This window comes from Mycteria americana, chromosome 17 (genome assembly GCF_035582795.1).
Source record: "Mycteria americana isolate JAX WOST 10 ecotype Jacksonville Zoo and Gardens chromosome 17, USCA_MyAme_1.0, whole genome shotgun sequence".
Taxonomy (NCBI): domain Eukaryota; kingdom Metazoa; phylum Chordata; class Aves; order Ciconiiformes; family Ciconiidae; genus Mycteria; species Mycteria americana.
The window spans coordinates 8427056-8450053 of record NC_134381.1 but is presented as its reverse complement, the minus strand read 5'-3'; the positions used below and the strand labels follow the sequence as shown (position 1 = coordinate 8450053).

Here is a 22998-nt window from a genome sequence, read left to right as displayed (position 1 = left end):
TTTTGTTACAAAAGACATGGATATGGAAAGTGCCTGAATGCATGCAAAAAGCTGCAACCAAATTAAGAGACCATCAAGAAGAAAACCACATTCTGGGTCTCTTGAACATTTGAGCACAAGATCAACTCCATCCCCAGAGCTGTACTAGAAAGCGGTAACATATCATATGTGCTTGCACACTGTGAAGGAATGTTGACTTGCTTTATATAAAAAAGACCAGTATCTTAACTGTGAGATAGCAAGCATGCACAATAACCACGTTATAGTAAAAATACATACAACAGGTGCTAGACTGATGCTTTTATTATTGTAAAAAGAGACATACCCATCCTTCATCATAAAACTAGTACTCCTTACCAGAAAAAAAAGCTTAGCTTACATAGTCAGTTTTAAAGTAAAGCTCTGCTCATCACCCTTTAAACAAGCTACTATCCAAAGGAACTGCATATAACAATGCCGAATGAAAAGTCTCCTGTAAAGGTCAGCTTTGTGAACTTTTGCTGCTGTGGTTTGGCTGCAGTGTTTTACCCCAGCTTCTAATCTAAAGCTCTGGAAGGACACACAAGTGTCCTGTGGACAGAACTTCATGCATGCAAGTGCTTAAACTGGAAGAACTCCCCAGTGCAATGGGCAAGTCTCCCCCATCTCTTACGATCAGAGAGTAGATAGCAAGCTTGTTTTTTAGGTGCTCCAGTGATGCAAAAAGATTCAGGAGGTAGGGTATTATCTAATCCTGGTTTAAGTGGCAGAAACTAAGATGCAATGATTAAACGCCAGGTCAGTGGAACTGCACGATTCCTGCAGGGAATCAAGAACTGAACTCCACTCTTGGCAATTTCTGTTTGGGGTTTAGCTGCCTTCTGCAGCTCTGAATGGACTTCTACCCAGATTATTTTATTCTATGTTCATCTGCTGATATTATTGGCCTGTTTCTAATTGACACTGTGGGACATGAAGGACACCTGCTCTTTTGTTTGACTAGGGATGAGGATGGGATACCACCACACTTTTTAATACCCTGGGTGAAATTCCAGTCCATGTCAAGGTAATGGATACTGTTTGGCTGTAAACACAAAAGGTCTGGAAAAAATAAATGCTAGGCCTGAATTATTTAAACACAGATCAGATATCTTGTTACCTCTGTCTCTAGGAAGTTAAGAGTATTTATCACAGGGGCTGAAGCTTTGCTTGGCATACACTCTCTTTTGCAATGCATATTAACAAATAGTGGAGAAAGGAAAGTGAAACACGTTAGTGAAACCAGGACAAAGGGGGATTCAAATCAAGTAAACCCTTTCACTGCAGTTGGAAGAGGAAGACATACCATTCATTTCAATATTTAGCAAATATAACCAGAGGAGGGAAGGGTCTGAGGGGCTGTGTGAGTGGATGTACCTTCTGCAGAAAGCTCTTGAAAATCCTAATCTCAAGAAGAATTTTGAAACCAAAGTAACCAAAAGCAAGGAAAGAGTCATTGGGTGAATGAAAGAAGAACTTCCTTCAGCAATGCCCTTCTCCTCCTCTAGCAAAAATAACAGATGGGAGGTATGCCCGAGACAAGAAACTCAGTCCGCTACTAAGCGGAATGCAATACTCGAGAGACACCTTACAAAATGGCTGCTGGATCTGACAGCATCATCGTTATGCTCTCAGCCACTTCACTAACACGAGAGCACAGCTACCGTCAAAGCAGGGAGTGCTTCCTCTCAAAGCACTGCTTCTCCACAGGGAGTTCTTGAGCACCACTGTCTCAAGACAACTTCAAGGATGACCAAGCCTCCCCTACTTCCCCCAGCGATGAAGCTTCAATAGACACACTTGGAGCAAAACACCTATCTTCATCAATGTTCACTGTAAGAACAGTCTGAGGATAGAGAAGAAAAGCTTTGCTCTGCCTGACCCTTTGGGCCTCCATTTCTGCCTGGTAATTAACATTCAGTTCTAATGAACACATCACAGTCACCACTACTTTTGTGGCTCTTTCTTTGGGCAGATGACAGTAAAAAGAAAAGAAGTTTTGTGAAATTTCCAATATTTGATTCAATTAACTCAACTGACAGAAGGAACAACAGCTCAACCACAGATGAAAGTATGATGACAGGTCAGACTGATTTCAAAAGAGAAGGACCTCAAGCATGTCTGATATGAATTTTATGAGGAAGCTTTCCCATTGTAGACACCTGTGCATTCACTCACATGAAGAAATGGGGACAAAAGGGTTACAAAACCCAGAGTGAAGTTTGGAAGATAATATTCCAAGGAAGTATCTAAAATAGGAAAAATTTATTCAGTTCCATATTCTGTACTCTTCTTGTACAGTACATAAGACCAGAACTAATTCACACAGCTCTCTGCTCAAACTGCAATGTGAATTTCCGGAATGAACACCTGAAAATGTAGTTTATTGGATGCTTTTCTGCACAAGAGATTGTAAATCTCGGCCTTGAATCCACCGGCTAAAGTTTCATTCACTAAGCCATTAGTTACTTTTTATTTATTGTTCAGAGACAATCCCTGTACATGTGCTGAGTCCAGGCTGTAGATGTCTAAATGGTAGAATACTCTCCTAAATATCTCACAGATAAGCGTGGGTGTTCATAGTGGGTGGATTAACAAAGTACCTGCTTTGTTCGGACTGGAGAACCCGAAGCCTTGAGATGCCACGCTTCCACCACCAGAGCTGAAAGTGCCCGTAGGCTTCTGCTCTCCAAAAGATGAGCTGCCAAATCCAAAAGTCTTTGCTCCGCTGTTTCCAAATAAGCTAGAAGAATCTGGGGAGATGAAGAATACTTGTGAAGCTCATAACAGACAATATTCTACATTACACTTCATTAACTGGATCAGGAGAAAGGGAAACGCCTTTTACTTCCCCAACCCGCAAGCACAAAATGAACACCACATTGAAAACAGCACTCTGCAGACAGAAGCCGAGTTTTCCCCTATTCCTACAGGGCTTTGTAGTTCCACCAAGATCCATTCTGGATCTGATGGACCACTAACAACCCTTTATTGCTGCAATCTAGCAAATCACAGTGATGGATGATTTGTTTAGTTGCATCCTGTGCCGCAGTCACTAAAAGACAATCCCTCAAGTGAGAAATCACAGCAGCTAGAACCAGTCTCTCTTGACAACACAAATATCAGTCCACCACAAATTACAGATTCTCAGCTATTTTGGCAATGGCCAGTATTTCTTAACATGACTATCTGACAGGACCTTAAAGTAGGAGCCAAACCTTTCCAGCTTACTGAGAAATAACTCAAGTTTTCATCTTTCACAAGGCTACACAGAGTTTTAGCATCTAGTGGCAGGACACAGAATAACCAAAGCTTTTGTCTAGTGAACCATCTGTTTTATTTCATCACGAAACCCAGCACTGCAATAGAGGAGGACTAAATTAGCAAGGTTAGAGAACTGACCTCAACCATTAATCCCAATGGATCATTAAAGATGTAATAAAAGAAATTGATTTGCTCTCCCAAGACTTGAAGTGCTACTTCTAGCCACTTGCAGCTCATTCTACAGATCTCCTTTGTTCCCCTACTTTTACATCTTAGCCACTGCTTCCCCTTCTTTGTGCTTTCTACCTGCTGGACTCCACCCCTTCTGCTTTCCCTTTCTGCCAAACCCAAGTCACAAGTGATGAAATAATGAAGCTGAGCAGTCATTAAATAAAAGCCACAGTTAAGAAATCATTATGAATAGCTTTTGTGACACACAAATATATGTATAACAAGCACAGATCTGCAATAGCTGCACACGAAAGGCACGAGAGCCTGCTAGTATTTCAAACTAATTGCTACAGCAGACAATGGCATACGTGCACCTCAGCTCAAATTTTAGAGTATTACCAAGACCTGTTAGCCCAGAAAACTGCAGACTAATGTGTTTTCAACTTGACTCTAGCATTAAAAAAAAAAAATATTCTTTACACTAGTAGACAGTGATTGATCCTTGCCTTTACAGTTAATCCTTTACAGCTTCTAGAAGAAGTTTCTGATAGTTCCTTAAAGTCCCTGGTTCAAAGGAACCTGCGGGTAGCTTTAATGTATTCTTAACTACTTTTCATGCCTCCTTTTGTTAGGTTGGTTGGCTGGGCAAGCAGCAACATGTGGGAGGGTTGGTGTGGCACCTCGCATGCAGATTGATTTAGCAAACACACGCGTGTGGACTGATGTCTTTTAGCTGACAACTGGAGCAAAAGAAAGGACAAATGCTGAGTCCCTCCTCCCAAAGAGGGCTTTAACACAATTCCTCTCATCTACCCAGCTTTCACGATGCTTTATCTGTGAGAGACCCACCCTGTCTATCAAATCTGGATAAAAACTGATAAAAGGAACTCTATAATTCTGCTTCCTTACCAAAACAGCCAGATCCCCAAACCAGCCACTGAGCATATTTATTTTTCTTTTCTACATCCACATGACTGAAAAAGCTCACATCTCCCCCTAGACACAAAAAATGACTGAGAGCTTATCCATATATTATAGCAAATTTTGATAAAATATCTTGCATGTGCTGCCATTTTTAGGTAGATATTTTAGATAGCCATTTTTACGACAAAGCTGAGGAAACTGCTATCCGTCACATACTTGTTAACTTGGTTTCTCTTGAGCATAGGATTCTTAACAATTTTTACAGTGTTAGGGCAGATGAGAAATAATTAAAGCTTTCTAACTTCCAACCAAGTTGGAAGCAGAAGTTCAGTGACAAGAATTTAGAGTATTCAATTCTAAAGAAGCATTTGGCCAAGAATTTCCTACAGAATATAGATATTTGTCACACTTCTTGCATCTGCTTGTTTGTTTCAATGGCTTCCCTACTTGTTTTCCATAAACCTAAAAGAAAAATTCCAGATTACACATCATGCATACTCTCTGTCTCTGTTACCACTAGAAGCCTTTCACGTTAACACAGAATTTACTCAAAGACAACTAACGGCAGAAAAGCAGATGGGATCGCAAAAGCAGATGGAAATCACAGCACATTTTGTATTCTTGTTTTGTTCACTTACTCTGGGAAGCTGCAGATCCAAATCCTCCACTGGAGGAACTGAAAGGATTCTTATTGGCTGCATCCTGACTTGGCTTTCCTCCCAAACCGCTGAAGAAGCCTCCACCTCTCCCACCACTTCCAGCTCCAAACAAGCCTCCACTGGAAGAAGATGGCTGCTAGAACACAAAAAAGACAAAAAAGGGATTTAAGCAAAGTCAAAGCAGCACACGCCCCTGAGGCTGATTTTTCTGTCTGGCCTATTCCTTTGGATGTACGAAGGGGCTGATGAACCGGCCAGCAATTACCTTCCAACACGTAATGCAGTGAAATCTTATTTAAGTCTGTCTTAAACGTTGTCTATGGTACAGAATAATGCCCTTGAAACTTGCCCTACACTGTCCACTTTCCACTTAGCATGGAATAAAGTCTGGTGACTTACTGCATCTCTATCTTATCTTGCATGTGATAAAATGTTTGTCTCTCTGTACCCCTTGAAAAATATTCACGCAGATGCTGCTTTGGTGCCCACTACAATAGCAAATATATTTGGTACAGACTGGGATGCTTTTTACTGAGCATGTCAAATGGTATCTTTTTTTTTTTTTTTTTTTTTAAAAATATATCAGAAATAGCTAGGGAACCTCGAACAAGTCCACTATACATAACAGTCCCTTTTTTCTACAAAAGCAATAAATACTTGCCTGGCCAAAGACAGTGCCTCCAGTATTAGCTGCTTGCCCAAACACAGAGCCTGTGTTACTAGAACCAAAACCTGCTAAGAAAAGAAAGGAAAATAAACCACCAGAACTATTACTATGATATAAGACAATTTAGGGAGGTGACACTAGTCCAGAACAGGGAAAGGACAGGTCTCCCATACCAAAACAGGGATACAAATGATGTTACCAAATGTATCTAGGTTGGGCAAATTTAAGGTATGTGCCAATACACAAATAATAAATTCCATTGAAAGTTTATTTGAAAGTCATTCTCCTTTTCAGCCAACTTAAAAACAAACAAAAAATAAAAGGCCTTTTCACTTGTGGGATTGTTGCTAACAATAGAAGAGAATTGGATTTCTGTTAACATTGCTATAATAATGTTGCAAGTCATGAACAAGCAATGTAGCATTCTGATTTCCCTTGTGTAGGGAGGATCTGAGCTTTGTTACCTAAAGATTCCGGTTATAGATAATGAAATGTTTTGATTAAAAAAGAACTCCCCATTCCATTTCCCAGTTCACTTAAATGTGCATTTTGTAATAAAACTTGCATTTCTATAATTAGGAACACCTTTCTCGAGCAGAGTTCACTTCCCCCAATCTAACTGTTCTCTGTTACTGTAGTTAAAATGAGCAAGCAGTTTGCCTACAGTGCCATCATTTTTAATTAAATGAGCCTAATTAGTTTTTCTTCCTTGGAAATACATGTTCCCTATTATTACTATGTACTTTTCACTTTTCCCTGGGAGCTCTCTGAAGATCGTACAGACAAAGCTTTGGAAAAAAACCCCAACAATATATTGTAGCAATGTGGAGAACAAAAGGAGACTGACAAAGAAGGTTTGGTCTGTGCAAGTATTCAATTTAACTGTGTAGACAGGTAGCTGATGGTCATGTTACCGCTATATCTAATTTTGAGATGTTTCCAAATGCAAAAGCGGATTTAACAGATTAGTTCCTTGCTAGCCCATCACTTTGAGGGCTTAAATTTTTTTTGCCATCCCAGATCATGATACAGTACTATACCTGGCTATACACGCACTGTTGCACGTACTCAATGCAGCCCACTGAGGAAGTGCTGCATCTGTATTCGTTGCCTTGATTATGGTCTCAGAGCTGCCTTGCCACTTCAGTGTAACAATTTACAACAACATACTAGTTTAAGATCTTCTCCATTATGCTGAATCCAACCCACTCATTGTGCAACAGGCAGGTCAATACACAATTCAAAATTAAGTCAAGGTAGACTTGTAAGTATAAAATGAATGCAAGATTGGATTGAAAAGGCTACGTTCAGAGGCCTACTGATGAATAGTGAAACAGAGCAAAAGCTTCTTTGGACTCCAACATTAGCCTCCCCCTCACACACACTGCAGCTCCTACTCTTACTAATTGGAAAAAAAAAAAAAACCAACCACACCCAAACCAAAAACCATCAAGTGGCATAGGGGGAAAAAAAAAAAAGGCTTTAAAAAAGTCCTACTTTCCCCAGTGATATACTGCTCTCTGTACTTCAGCCAGACAGCACCGCTGGGATATCGCATCTCCCTGCAGTTTGGTCTTACCTGAAGCTTGGCAGAAGCTGAACCCAGCAGATGACGTTGTAGTAGTAACGGCAGCAGCGCTACCAAAGACGGATCCCCCTTGCCCAAAGCCGGTGTTCTGGCCAAACACTGGAGGGCTGCTTTGTCCAAACAACCCACCTCCAGTGCTGGCAGATGGCTGTCCAAAGGAAAAGGAGCTGGCACTGTTGGTGCTAGCCGGTGCTCCAAAAACATTGGCACTGCTCGAGGCTGCTGTGGAAGCCGCTGGCTGGCCAAAGGCTAGCATTGTCCCAAACCCAGACTGGCTAAAGGTAAAACCACCGGAAGAACTGCTCGCTGGTTGCCCAAAGGTCGGTGCTTGTCCAAAGGTTGGCTGACCAAATCCCCCAGTAGTGGTGGTGCCAAAAGCAGAAGTACCAAAACCTGAGCTGGCAGCCTGTGTAGTAGCGGTGGCAGTGGACAAGGTGCTGGTGGTGAGTTGCCCAAATGGAGAAGATGCTGTGGTACCTGCTGGTAGTTGTCCAAAAACAGGTGGTGTGGATGGAGCGGCAGTTGTATCACCAGCAGGTTGGCTAAATGCTGAGCCAGAAGAGCTGGAACTGGGAGGCTGAGAGAACACCGAGGAGCCTGCAGAAGTGGGGGCAAACACAGAGGCACCAACAGCTGGACTCTGAACACATGTAGTAACATCAGAGGTAGCAGCCAATACACTTGTGGCTTCTGCAGGAGAGGCAATGTTTGTTGTCGAGGTTGTCGCTGAGACATTCTGATCTGCTGGGGCAGATGCAGAGACAGCAGGAGGCACCGGTGCCTTCAAATCACTTGTGGAGGCAGGAGTAGCAACAGCATCAGGGGGAGGTGCTGCTGATGTGGTGCCAGAGCCCGCAGAGATGGTGTCCCCGGCTGTGGCCTGGGGTAAAGCCGGTTCTTTAACAGGCTCTGAAAGCTGTATCTGTGGCTGTGGTGACTGCGTCATTGGAGGTGAAGACCCAGCTGCTACAGCTTCATTTTCAGATGGCTTTTCTGACACAGACGGTAATTTGGCATCCCCTGCACCCTTATTAGAAGTTGAGACAGCAGTTGGGACTGCAGGAACAGCGGTTTGTGATGAACTCAAGAAACTTCCAAATGAGAGGGACGTTGAAGCAGAGAGAGTAGAAGGGGTAGAGGTGGATGTACTCACACTGTTTGCTTGCTGAATACCAAATGAAAAGGTGGGTTTGTTGCCACTAGAGCCTCCAAGATTAAATACCCCAGAAGACCCTGTGCTGGTTATCTGGACACTGCCAAAGAGACTGCCTGTGGCACTAGTGCTGATGGACGGGGATGCCGTGCCAGCCGACATGACAGACGTTGAAGCAGCTTCTCCAGCTTTTCCTAATGACAGGGGAGCACCAAAAGTAAACCCAGAAGGTATTGTAGGTACTTTTGTTGACTGTGCTCCTGCAACACTGGTAGGTGGTGCTTTAGTGGTGGTCTTGGCATTATCATCTACTTGGCCAACCCGTAGTCCTGAGAAGCTCCCAAGAGTTTCCCCGGCTAGATTGCTCTGAAACAAGTGATCTCCTGGTTTAGACTGAGGGATATCCAACTTGCCAGAGGCTGCGGAGGGAGCAGATGTTGTTGCAGCAGGTTTGTTTGACTGGGTGCCATCTGCTGAGGAGCTATTTCCTACTAAGGCTCCTGGAGCACTTGCTGGCTTGAGGGACCCAAAAGCAAAGGAGCTCTCAGGGACTACTCCAAATTTGGAACCCCCAGCAAGCGAAAATGAATCTGTCTGGGCGGACTCTTTAGCAGGGGCTGTCAGTGAGAGAGACAGAAGTCAGAAATTGAGTTACGGTATGCAAAGCTCATTTATGATTCTTACAATAATAGCATGCTTTAGTGCTTCACAGATTGTTAGACAGTGCTCTTGCCTCAAAACTATAAAGCTTCTGACCATCAGGTAACTGCCACTTCCATGTGCATTCCGGAGACAAAAGTGACATCTGAAGCCTTTATGGACAGAGTTGTGGTGACAAACACTGTTACTTTCATGTCATAGCCTCCACTTAACCATCCTTCTCTTTGAGTACAGACACTTTCAGCCTTTGGCTCCTATCTCTTTTTCAACAGTTTGATAAAAAGACCTGGTTACTACAGACCATTTGCTGTTAACACCATTTTCACCCCTTCTTACTTTGTTCAGCTAAATGATTCCTGACATTCACTACAGAATTCTGTTTAAACCAATGGCTCAGAACAGAGTTTGGGTCATAAAAATACTTTCTGGCACTTGAAAAAGTCTTCTACAGAATCAAATCTTTCTTTACGAATTCAACTATTTATAGATTACTGACCAGTTTCTATTCAGCCTGTTTTCAGCTTTCAAAGACTAGAGAAGAGCTCTCAAATGTAATTCCCAAAGAAGCTCCACTTATAAGATATAGTGCTGTCCAACAGTGTGAAACTGCTGAAGTTTTAAGGGAGACAGGACTAGTTTTATTTGATGTATTGTTCTTCCATTTCTGAGCACCAAACACACACAAATTCTGACTCGAAAACAGTGCATTGGTGTTTGGACTATGGGCTGATTTGGACAAGGTACAGGAAATCTGCATGGAGATCAAATAACAAAGAGCAAAAGCTTCTTAGCACAGCTGATATTATCCTTGTGTTTTACCCTATAAGTATATTAAGTATATTTAAGTATATTAGTAACTGACACTGAATAATGTAGCATTTGTTTCCTCCTGAGGCATTGAAATTCCTTCTGTTTTCTTCCATCACCAGCTAACAGAGGCAAAGGTGTTCCTACCATTTCATGGAGCAGCGTGAAGTAACTGCCCTCACACAACGCTGTGGTTTACAAGTCTGTCTCCCGCACCTCCCACTCCTCCTTTAATCAGTGTTATTTACCTAAGCTTTTACGTTAACTGAATCTTCAAGTTTTAAGCCAAGTTAGCTCTCTCTGCTTAATGTCAACAGAGTATTAGTAGCATTGCTGTGACTGATGGTCTAAGGATATAAGCAAGCCAAAATTTGTAAGAGGAGGCGATATCTTTTATTAGAGCAACCAATAACATTGGAAGCGAGTTTTTGACCATACAATCTCTTTTGCAAGACTGAAGTTAGAGGCAGAAAACTTCAAGAATATTATAAAGCAGATGTATAAGTCCCCTTTTTCCAGACCGGGCAAATATAGTCTACCTATGAAATGGAAAGGCAGCCTATATATTGTCAACTCAATTTTAGAAGCAACACAAAGCCATCCCAAGCATTCCCCTCCCATTACTAAATGCTCATTCCACTTAATGACAGCTTTCTGTGTCGGACCACCTTGGCAACCTTAAATCTACAGATTAAAGACAGCAGGGGAAATGACTACAGATGTTACCCTTCTCATAAACTAGTACCTCCTAGATGTTCCTGGCAGCAAATATTTTGCTTACTCTTAATTGAAAGGCAGGTGGCCTAGATTTCTGTGCATTACAGGGCATAATCCAGTATATGTATATAATGTTATTGCAGCTACTGCAATTTTAATAATAGAACTTCAACATAAAACAAGAACCACAAGAATTAGGAAGAGTAAGCGTTCTGTTAGCAGGGGAGAGATGTTGTTTGCACACTCTTCCAAACTAACCTTGCGAGGAAGCGAGGCTGGGCAGTGTTGGTGATGAAGCAGCTGATGTGACAACACCAAAATTAAATCCAGACCTAGAAGGAAAGAGGAGAAAGGGAAAGAATGACACTTAGCTCAAAGTGTTGAAACTTCCAACCCCATGATTAACACAACTTTGAGACTCAGATTTCCAGTACAGACTTGCACAAAGTCAGGCACACAGGCACAAGAACAGTTTCTCCAAGAACTAAACAGGCAGAGAGAAGCATGCACGCAGACTGGGCTCCATTTGTTTCCCCTCTGACAAGGCTTCTAGGGGGTTAAAGAGAGTCAGAGTTCAAAGTTCTTTTGACCACCCCTCATCCTCCCATATTCTTTCCTTTCTGCTGTATATTTCTTCCCCATTCAGCTTGGCAGCAGAACACCATGCACCAAATCCTGATACCTTTTGGGAGACTAGCAAGAGCAGAAGCCACAGTGGTGACTAAAGTTTATTTAAAAGAGCTAAAAGGTAGGAGACAGCACATGTACAAGAGGGATTAACGATACTACCACCCATCAAAAAGGAGATCACTCATAGCAAGACAGAAATTAAAAGTTTCCATGACTATTTCACACTAAGAATATTCTGTCTTGCAAAAATACTGTGATCTGTCATAATAAGCACTGGGGTCCTCCAGAGACCTTCATTCCCTGAGGCTTTTTAAGCTTTCTCCGATTCTCAAAGACCAGCTGCTGATATAGAAGTCAGGCCATGTAACTAAGACATCACTGACAACGGCACTGTATTTAGCATATGGTTTAGACTGAGGCACTGCAGCCTGGGACAAAGGCAGGGTTTGTTTGCTTTTTGAATCTGAATTTCCGTCTCTCAAAAGGCCTATTTTAGCCCTTTGAAGAGCACAGCAATGCATTTGGGTAACATCCGCTTGACAAACTTGCAGAGAAATGGTTAAGACTGAAAGAAACCAGCCATTTGAAAGTATGTGTGTTCTGAAATACTTAATGTTACCCACTTCATAAAGAGAAATTCACTTGAGTATTAGATAGGTAAACATGCTGAATTTCAAACAATCATTTCTAAGCAGTCGTCCCTCTCCCCCAAACATAAGATATGATCAAAGAAATATTTTTGTCACCCCTGAAAAAATACTCCATAAGAGACATTTCAGAATAACTATATGTTCATAACATGCTCCTTGCTTTGTGTTACTATTATGTAACAGAAATCACCAGATGGCATGGGGACTCTCTAGTCACCGTCATGAACAGACTACTTTTCAAGCCAAAACATGGAATTTATTCTGTTGTACTAAAATAAGTAACTAATTCAGCAAGTTTGACCATAAGCACAAATTTCAAGTCCTAATTGGGAATTCCAGCACTTCTGTCTCTCAAACCCCTGCCAGCATTTGAAACCCATATACCCAGGTTAGAAAACTGAACATCATTCTCTTTGGAATCCATCTTCAGAGGTGACAAGCATTAATATGACCATGTTCAGGTTCTTTCTTCTTCTCTGGGAGCAGAAGCTTCCAGTGTTCAACCTCTTCTCCTGCTGCTGTAAAGCCAAAGTTCATTCTCACATGCCTCTGCACAACTTGCTAGAGATCATTTTCCTAGTACTGCTCTTTGTTCAGTAAATAAAGAACAAGGTTTAAAACTAGCTATGGCCTGCCTCTTTTTGCTCTTCCTTAACCCCAACATACAAGATACAGCATAAATGTTCCTCTCTGACTCTATGAGAAGTGGTGACGTGCACTCAAAGACAGTCAGTGAACCCAGTGCATCAGACCGTGAGTGGGTGCTTTAACCACAGTCATATCGCTCTAATCTCAGATCATCACCTGATGATGAGAAATACCAGTACACACAGTGTATGATTTGTTCAATAGTCCACTATAGATAAACCTGAAGAGAAAGCCAGTCATTATTTACTCTTGATTAGTTACAGACTGAAAAATCTCAAAGCAACACGATATTGTGTCAAATTCTCACAGACCTTCAGACCTCACTCAGGTAGGCTTCCACAAACAAGAAGGTCTTCCGAGAACTCTGGTGCAACTCCTGCCCTCCCAATCTAACATTTGCAGGTGCCATTTTACAGTATTATGCAGCTTGTAGGTAACACTTGCTGTAACAGCCGATAATATTTAACGTCAACTACAAAGAAAACTTAATGTTCATACAGACCCCACAGAAGAAAACGAGAATGCTTTGTTGAGCTGTGCAGTTGTTGCTTGTACTGATGTCACTGTAGAAGAAGTCACAGCTGTAACTGTTTTTACTGTCCCTTGTCCTGTAAGTTACAAGAACAACCATTACAAAAAAGAAAAAAGCACCTTGTCATCCAGCTATCGGAAAAGGAAGGAATAGTTTGCACAGACAGTCTGCAATTTTATCAGTTGGAAACAAAGCTTTTTTGCCACTTACACCAGGTCTGATATTTGCACACAGAAATATTCCTGCTACTGCTACAACGTCAGAGAACACATGAATTATTTCAAAGATTTAAGGCAATAACATATATCAGATTAGAGCAAAGATAGGTGTCATCATCTTGACAATAAAAATTAAACTATAAAAATCAAGAAATCCTCGGTAAAATCTCTCATCAACATATCAAAACACGTTTCAAATAAAAAGGAAGTGCTATCAAATTCAGGAGCTGACATTTTCAATAAACCAAAATTTAAGAAGCATTTGCCAGGTCAAATACGATTCCTAGCTATTTTTACTGCTTCTTACCCGTGGCTAAGAGGCAACCTACATCCACGGATTAAAGGCAGAAGACCAAAAGAGAAGGATTTCAGGCATTTATGCAAGAGGCTTATAAAACCATGTCCAATGCAAGCATTATTATCTAATACACATTAAAAATCAATTTCTTCCTTCCTTAAGTGTTTCTTCTTTCCCCATTTGTACCAAATGATGTAAACTGAGCATTCCTTTCCTTAGAAGCTTCTAAACTGTCTGCAACTGATCACAGTATCTGAACTGGCTTTGAAGTTGGTCATACAGCTCAACACTCAACAGACCCAGTACCTGAATTAGTTCATTTCAAGCTAGTTCAGGTACTCTTATGGTGCTGCGTGTTTAGAAATCAAACCAGCGTGTTTAAAATGTTTAAAACCAGCATGATTTTCATGTTTAAAAAACAAAACAGCAAAGATGACTGCTTTTGATTTGCTGTCAAACCATAGTAGCCTTTGGTAGATGTGCTTTCAACACTTCTTGATAAGGGTTACACATACGGAGTCCACTCTGAACACGGAATTGTATCACTGAATTCTAGATGCAGGCACAGAGACAAAACACAGGGCTGTATACAAAACCACTCTCCCGCTCTTCTGTACCTTGGTTTGTCAAATTCTCTCCCTCAAGACCGGCACAGCAGCCTCTCGGTGGAGGCAAATCTTTTTTCCTCAGTGTCTTCATTCTCTGGATTGCACACCCTGACAGGTGGCAAGAGACATCCAGGCCTTATTTCCATCTCCACTAAAGACAACTTACCTGAGATTTTGTTGCCAGATGATGTTGGACCAGCTGTAGATGCCATAGGACAGGGTGCACACAGAGCGGAAGGTGGAGTCTGTCCCTTAAGCGAGCTTGTTAGAGGTGTCTAAAAACACAGTATCACTTCAGGTCAGTACACTCTGTCCATTAACAAAGGTCCTTCTAACCTTGGTCTAGTATTATGAGAGTCATGCAATGACTTAAGAACAAGCTAGAGGAAGGTGGCTGAAGCACTTAGAAGTGCCCTTCAATCTTGGGCCCATTATGTCTTGACACTTAAATACAGGATCAATACTTAACTTTTTCAACAAGTCTCTTGCAGAGGCCAGCAAGCCTCCATGGGCAACAGCTCAATGACTCCAGGGGACAAAGACTGCTGCATGGTTTTTTGATGTGTGAACATAAAACCTAGCAGCTTGTCAACTAATAAGAAATGTTTTCAGTAGAATAACAGGATAGGTAAACCACTCTCTCCCTTGATTGCCTAGCACTTTTTTTGGGGGGGGAGAAATTTAGGTATAGCTACCTAATACAGTTTCCTTTGTTGTTAGTTGCAACCCTTACTGCTGCAAGGCTGTGGCCATTAGAAAGCTGCAAGTCTTCAAAAGACAGAAAAGGCAAGACATAACAAAGATATGCCTGGCATCACACTGTCGAGGTCACAGATAAATAAATGGTTTGCCAAGAATGCAGGGCAAACTGTGAAAAGAGATTTTTAGATGACCTGTTCACCAACAATTAAACCCCCAAACTGTGCTGAGCATGCCCAGGTACAGTATTCCACAGGGAAAGGGTTCTATATCAAGATACCTGTTTAGCTTGATTTGTAGCAACAGTTGCCAAAACTTGGTGGACTGCCTGGGCTGCAGAGTGAGGTACAGATGATCTTAAAAAGAAAAATTAAAAGGTTAAATGAATGACTAGTCTAAAAGAGGCCTTCCTCGCCTCTCAAAAAGCACAGCTTCCAGAAGTCTTGAACAACCGCCTCTATTAAAGATTCCACACACAACTCCAAACGAACAAATCTGATTAGGGAATAAACCTCTTAAATGAATCAGCCACATTTAACAAAGGAAGTCTGCAAATGTGTTTAAACTCTGGACTTAAATGATCAAGTCTTCTTCACACACTCTTGTCTCTGAAGAGAGGCAGGCCTTTCTATTTTACAGGAAGTTGATGAAAAATCAGCAGGTAAGAGGATTACAATTTTTATGCCTAGTGGATAACAAATTTAAGAAGCTTCCTTTATAGTGTGGAGCCCAGACAAGTACATGCAACTCTCAGAAATGCTGAGCAAGGAGACAAAGCTGGGGGGGGTGGGGGTGAGCGCTTCATGTCTTTAAAGCATAGTATAAACATTAATGAAGTCATGGCAAGAACTGTGATAAAATTAACCTATATTCTACATTATAGGTTTGGGAATTTTGACCATGAAATAAATTGTACATCAGAGCCCACAGACAATTGCTGCAGAACAGCAGCTGCTCCTGAGGTGAAGCATCCTACCTACATGCTGTGGGCCATTAACACATCAAATCACCGTAACTTGGGAACAGCCATCCAGTTTTAGCATCTCCTCAAGCCTGTACCTCACTAAGTTCAGCAGCTTAAATGGCCAATACCAGAAGCTTTCAGAAGCTTAAATTCAACACTGACTGTGTTCTCTTGCTGGCAAAGGGCCACCTTTCTCTTACCCTAGCAGGCTCTTTCCATCTTGACTCAGGCCAGGTGTTCTCTAAGGCAATAAGCAATCTCTATACTATAGACAGGGCTGAGGCTGCAAATCCCAGACAGTAAGTGAATCTCGACATCAAAAGTTGTATATGTCCTAAAGCACAAGGACTCCCCAGCTGCATTTACTATTTGGTCAGCTACAGGCCAACTCACAGAAGTTTCCTACTATATTCCAAAGGAAGGGGACACACACATGAAGCAGTAATTTTGCATAGCCATTTGGTCTTGGATAGGGTTTTGTGCCTCAAACAGCTTTGCATTACTAGTAAGTCCTTCCTTCCAGCAGCGAGCGCTCGCTCTCTACGTTGCACAGCCTGGATTTGCCCTCTGCCCCAAGCAAAAGTAAAGCAAACAAGGAAAACTTCAGATTAACACTGGAAAGAGTCCATGTTGGGAAGGTGCAGCTGTAAATTTCAAGTTCATACGAACCCCGAACAAAGAAGAAAACAATGGAAAGTCTGTGAAATTCATGATAGGGTGGGACCTTTTCCCCAGAAAAGTCTCAAGATCAGTTGACCCACAGCTTCTCTGACAAGGCTATGAAAATGCTGGTTTTGACTTCAGTTGTGGAAAGAGGGTTTTTTTGCACTGAAAACTATATATAAGTAACTGGACTGGGACCACCAATACACCTGGCCACAGGCCATTGAACAACTGATAACAACTGAAAAATCATTACTGCTTAACAACTCGAAGAGTGTGCTGTGGCAGCAAAAGAGAGCCAGGATGTCTGAAGTAGCAAAAACTGATGAATTAACTTTGCTGGGTGAACGCGCTTTATTTTAATGCTGAATCTGACTGGCAGGCATGGTTCATTTGGGTAGAATTTTTAGAGAGTACAATTTTATGAGGTCAGCTATAAAATAAGACTGTAAAAAGTCTTCAAGATATCAAGCTAGCTGGTGCTCTATAAATTAAAGAAATCAATCAATACTGCCAGTCTAAAACTACTTGAAAGTAAGACAGGTCTTTAACTACAGTTCACGTGAAAGCCAATCTCAGGTATGTATCGCTCGCTCATGTCCTTGTCTATGTACAGCCAGTACTCTTTACTTTTTTCATCATAATTTTGATGAAACAAAGGATGGAGAACTCTTCCTGGTCATAACACTGCTTTCAGCAAAATTTCCCAAGCAGAGCTGCTTGCAAATTTTACTTTCAAAAGATGTAGCACTGCCCCTCCCCCTCTCAGTTTATCACTTTCAGGAGAAAATAAAACAGTAAAAAGTTTCCAAACTGTTTCCCAATTAAAATGCAGAAGAAACCATGAAGTAAATTTCAAGGTCAGCAGCTGAATACCACCACTGTAAGACTCTGTTCCCTTTTTGAAAAGCTGCATCAAAGGAATTTCATGTTTTTTCTTTGACAGTGAACAGCATACACACGTGTATGCTAACCAGAAATGATGCAACAACAGAAATTGTTCCAGAGCTGCACGTATAGCCCACAGTTATACAGATAAAGCATTTGCAACTCCATGTGGACTTATAATCAGATGTATGTGGTGAGTTTACCCTGCTTTATGCAGCAAGCCCAACTTTGCTCAGACTTTTCACTAGTGCCCTTGCCTCCCCAGCCCAGAAATGGCCATGCGTTATCTTGGTCTTAAGCAATAGTACGAACTTCAAGCAGACAGTTTCAAGGTCATTACAATGACAGGGAAAAGGACTAGTTCTGTGGCTGGTGACAGAGCCTGGTGATAAGACAGAAATCTCTGGAATGAGCTGAGCTGGCTGTTGTCTGTAGGAGGCAGAGAAGTAGGAAAGCCAAGTGTTACAGCTAACTCACAAGAAATCTTAACAAATTCAAGGTTAAATACCAGAAGACAACATTCATAATTTACTCATGAGGAAGACAGCCTTGCAGATCTGTATTTTTCCAATGTGATTGGCCCCTATGAACACCCAACCCTTCAGTCAAAATTCTGATGTCAAAAAATTTGAGACAAGTTTCCAGAAAAGCCAGAGCACAGTTCTCTCTCCCTCGGGGTGAATCTGGGAACAGACAGAAGAGGCATAACTACAGAGGTGGTTTTCTCTGTAATGGATGATGAAGCAGAAGGAACAACATTTGGACAGCTTAAGGCCACAGACCACACTCAGCGACAGAGGGGTGCACTTCCCTCACAGAAAGAGGCAGAACAGAGGTAGTGACTGGAGAGATACCAGATCCAAAATACATATTAGGAGTAAAACCACTGGATCCCAAAAGGAGAGGATGCACTTAAATGCATTTCACAAACTAATGGAGAAGGAGGTTAATACTGGTCTTGTTGTTTGTTCAGGACAAGCCATTAGCAAATCCTTGAATGACCTGGAAAGAAAATATTTTTTCCTTTCATTCCACAAACCCAATACTCTTTTCTAAATGCATCCACTTTAGGTCTTACATAGTCAGACTACGTAAACCACTACTGCTGCTCCCCACCGGCAGATGTGCTCTATTGCAGGTGCTACCAAATGCTACCAGAAAGAAGGGGAGCACCCACTCACCCTATTACCGCAGAGACAGCTGGAGTCAATCCACCAGTCTTGAGTTCTCGCACATTCACCACCTGAGGAACGTTTTTCAGAGTTGATTCCGTCAAGGAGGTGCTTACAGCTTTGAGGGGGAGAAAAAAAAAAGGTGGGGGGGGAGGAATTATGTAAAGATGATCTCCATATTAAGCTTTTCATTCAATATAGTGCCTGTGAGTAACTCCAGAAGAAATCCATCCAAGTTTCTAGAAGGTATGTGGTGTATCTGGCCCAAAACATTTGGTATCTCAGCCTTCAATAAGGACAACAAAGAACTGGACAGCTTTCTATGTAGTTGGTACATTTTTCGTTGTTAGCTGACCAAATCTAATTATTCTTACGAATTTTCCCTTACCTACATTGTAACATCTTAGGTTAACAGAAATGACCTGTGCAGTTACACCCCAGCCTCTGGCAGAATTAATGTCACTAGTCCACTTTCTGCACTTATGCTCTCCTTGGGCAAGGAAAATAAACTAATCCAATTCCTCCACCAGTAACTGAATTTTGTTTCTTTTCTGCACTGACTCTGCAATACTGGGGAAGTACTGAGAAACGTCTAAAAACAAACAAGAAAAGCTTAAATTGGGGAACCTTTCTCCTGTCAACTCAAAACCTTACAGCCAGATCCAAGGCTTTACTCAACAGTTCACCTTTAACTTTTCAATATTAAAATTGTTTTACAATTCAGATCTTTAATTGCATAGCTAATAATGAAGAGTTACTTAATATAGGCCTGTGCCATCCTTTCTCTGCTCTAACGGAGTTCCTTGCACACAGATCAATTGCCACACCAGGATCTTCCTAAGAGTCATCAACATTTCTGCCACTGCACAGATGAGAAGGGGTACAAAGAAACCCGAGGTGGGAGTTTCTCAGGCATTCCGTACTAGTAGCTTACAGGAAGATGAAAGACAAAGACTCAGAGGTGCAACAAACACAGATCCGCGTCACATTTTGTTTGATGATCTTCTCCTTTGAGACCACTAAATTCCTGTGAAAGCCACATTCAACTGCTCAGAGGTCACTTGGGCAATTAGCCATCCCTTTACCTGGGGACTGGTTAGCCATCTGCCTCCGCAGAGCTGCAGCAGCAGCTGCTTGTGGTGCTGGAACAGTGACAGTGGGAGCAGGGGCTCCATGTTTCACAGTCTTTGTTGCAAGCATTGTACTGTCTGCCCCTTGTGGTATGATTCTGTTTGAAGACGTAGGCACTAAAAAACAAACGAACAAAAGTATTACAGTTCACTGTTATCTCTACAAATCAGGGAGACTTGAAAGCCTTTGCTGAACTAAAGTTCCTCTAAGTACACAGCTTCCTTCTGACAAGACTGATGCGCACGCCTTTTAAACAATCAACACAATCTGTCCCTGGCAGTTTCTGTATATCCCAATGAATTTAGCAAGTAAGTCTCAATAGCTGTCATTTCAATGCTTTAGAGGACTTTCAGTTTGCTGTTACAGATACTTCTGCTGACACCTTATTTTTCTCTCTGGCTACAGAGATAAAAAAACCCCTCTCTCGCTCAAGGAAAACTGAGCGTATGCAAATATAGTTCTTACTGTGACTCACTGGGCTCAGAACTCCTAACCTTGGCCACACCAACCAAATGCAGTAGTATTTCAGTTTCCTGGTCTTTGGGCATTATTTTAAGAAATAATGGCTGTCCTGGTTTTGGCTGGGATAGGCTGCAGCTGGGAAGAATGGCCCTACCTGGAGCCTCTGGCAGAAAGCACCAGGGGAGTCTCAAGGTCGATCCCTAGGGTTTTGGAGTTGGGGATAGAGAGGATCCGAGGCCCGCTATACTCCAACTGAAAAAGAGATATTGGCAGCAAATGAAGGGGTTCGAGCTGCTTCGGAAGTGGTTGGTATTGAAGCACAGCTCTTCCTGGCACCCCGACTGCTGGTGCTGGGCTGGATGTTCAAAGGGAGGGGCCCCTCTACACATCATGCCACTGATGCTACGTGGAGTAAGTGGATCGCACTGATCACACAACGGGCTCGAATAGGAAACCCCAGTCGCCCAGGAATCTTGGGAGTGATCATGGACTGGCCAGAAGGCAAAGATTTTGGAATATCCCTAGAGGAGGAGGTGACGCGTGCTGAAGAGGCCTCACTGTATAATAAACCGCCAGAAAATGAGAAACAATATGCCCTGTTCACTGATGGGTCCTGTCGTCTTGTGGGAAAGCATCAGAGGTGGAAGGCTGCTGTATGGAGTCCTATACAAGTCGCAGAAACCGCTGAAGGAGATAGTGAATCAAGTCAGTTTGCAGAGGTGAAAGCCATGCAGCTGGCTTTAGAAATTGCTGACTGAGAAAAGTGGCCAGCGCTCTATCTTCATACTGACTCATGGATGGTGGCAAATGCCCTGTGGGGGTGGTTGCAGCAATGGAAGCAGAACAACTGGCAGCACAGAGGCAAACCCGTATGGGCTGCAGAATTGTGGCAAGATATTGCTGCCCGGGTAGAGAACCTGGTTGTAAAAGTACATCACGTAGATGCTCACGTACCCAAGAGTCGGGCCACTGAAGAACATCGAAACACCCAGCAGGTGGATCAGGCTGCTAAGATTGAAGTGGCTCTGGTGGATCTGGACTGGCAACATAAGGGTGAATTATTTATGGTTCGGTGGGCCCATGACACCTCAGGCCATCAAGGAAGAGATGCAACATATAGATGGGCTCATGATCAAGGGGTGGATTTAACCATGGACACTATTGCACAGGTTATCCATGAATGTGAAACATGCACTGCAATCAAACAAGCCAAGCGGTTAAAGCCTCTTTGTATGGAGGACAATGGCTGAACTATAAATATGGGGAGGCCTGGCAGATCGATTATATCACATTCCCACAAACCTGTCAAGGCAAGCGCTATGTGCTCACCAGGGTGGAAGCAACCACTGGATGGCTGGAAACATATCCCATGCCCCATGCCACTGCCCAGAACACTATCCGAGGTCTTGAAAAGCAAGTCCTATGGCGACATGGAACCCCAGAAAGAATTGAGTGAGACAACAGGACTAATTTCTGAAACAACCTCATAGACGCCTGGGCCAATGAGCATGGCATTGAGTGGGTATATCACATCCCCTGTCATGCACCAGCCTCTGGGAAAATCGAACGATACAACGGACTGTTAAAGACCACACTGAGAGCAATGGGTGGTGCAACATTCAAACACTGGGATACACATTTAGCAAAAGCCACCTGCTTAGTCAACACTAGGGCATCTGCCAATCGAGCTGGCCCTGCCCAATCAAAACTTTTACGTACTGTAGATGGGGACAAAGTCCCTGTAACGCACATAAAAAATATGCTGGGGAAGACAGTCTGGGTTATTCCTGCCTCGGGCAAAGGTAAACCTATTTGTGGGATTGCTTTTGCTCAAGGACCTGGGTGCACTTGGCGGGTGATGCGGAAGGATGGGAAAGTCCAATGTGTACCTCAAGGGGATTTGATTTTGGGTGAAAATAGCCAATGAACTGAATTGTATGATGTTAATTGCTATATAATACTGTATGTCATCACTTCTATGGTTGCTATATGCCATATCAATGGTATTACAGTAAGAATCACCCAGATTAATGAAGAATTAACTTTGATGAAACCAAGCAAAGTGCAGCGGTGATGGAACCAGAACTGGCTTCAGTATGCAACAATTCAGCACCACACACCATCTCTCCTGCCCTGAAGGACTGTTATGACAGATGGAGCCCAAAGTCATGGACTAAAAGAACTCAATGGACATTTTAGAGGGATGGCCCGTAGACCAAGGGAATGATATCTATGTGTATATATCAAAAGACAGGAAAAGTGGTGGTGATTAATTGGAATGTATAGGACCTGGGCATGACATAGATGGTATAGAATAAGGGCTAGATACTGTCCTGGTTTCGGCCGGGATAGAATTAATTTTCTTCCTAGTAGCTGGTATAGTGCTGTGTTTTGGATTTAGGATGAGAATAATGTTGATAACACACTGATGTTTTAGTTGTTGCTAAGTAGTGCTTATACTAAGTCAAGGACTTTTCAGCTTCCCCTGCTCTGCCAGGTGCAGAAGAAGCTGGGAGGGGGCACAGCCAGGACAGCTGACCCAGACTGGCCAAAGGGCTATTCCATACCATATGGCGTCATGCTCAGTATAGAAACTGAGGGGAGTGTGCCAGGGGGGAGTGATCGCTGCCTGGGGACGGGCTGGGCATCGTTCAGCAGGTGGTGAGCAATTGCACTGTACATCACTTGTTTTGGATATTCTTTTATTATTATTATTTTCTCTTCCTTTGCTGTCCTGTTAAACTGTCTTTATCTCAACTCATGGGTTTTACTTTTTTTTTTCCTGATTCTCTCCCCCATCCCACCGG

General features: G+C 42.4%; 1 protein-coding gene across 1 annotated transcript in view; it reads right to left on the bottom strand.

The window, feature by feature from the left end:
* The window catches only part of NUP214 (nucleoporin 214), a 48329-nt gene that overhangs the window by 5739 nt on the left and 19592 nt on the right, over positions 1-22998 (bottom strand). Inside the window, exons 23-32 of the mRNA XM_075519357.1 lie at positions 19684-19845; positions 18608-18716; positions 15192-15267; positions 14379-14487; positions 13059-13164; positions 10887-10960; positions 7283-9061; positions 5698-5768; positions 5016-5172; positions 2622-2771 (exon numbers count right to left, since the gene is read on the bottom strand). Of these exons, the coding sequence (XP_075375472.1) occupies positions 2622-2771; positions 5016-5172; positions 5698-5768; positions 7283-9061; positions 10887-10960; positions 13059-13164; positions 14379-14487; positions 15192-15267; positions 18608-18716; positions 19684-19845 (2793 nt within the window). The remainder of the gene's footprint in view (positions 1-2621; positions 2772-5015; positions 5173-5697; positions 5769-7282; positions 9062-10886; positions 10961-13058; positions 13165-14378; positions 14488-15191; positions 15268-18607; positions 18717-19683; positions 19846-22998) is intronic.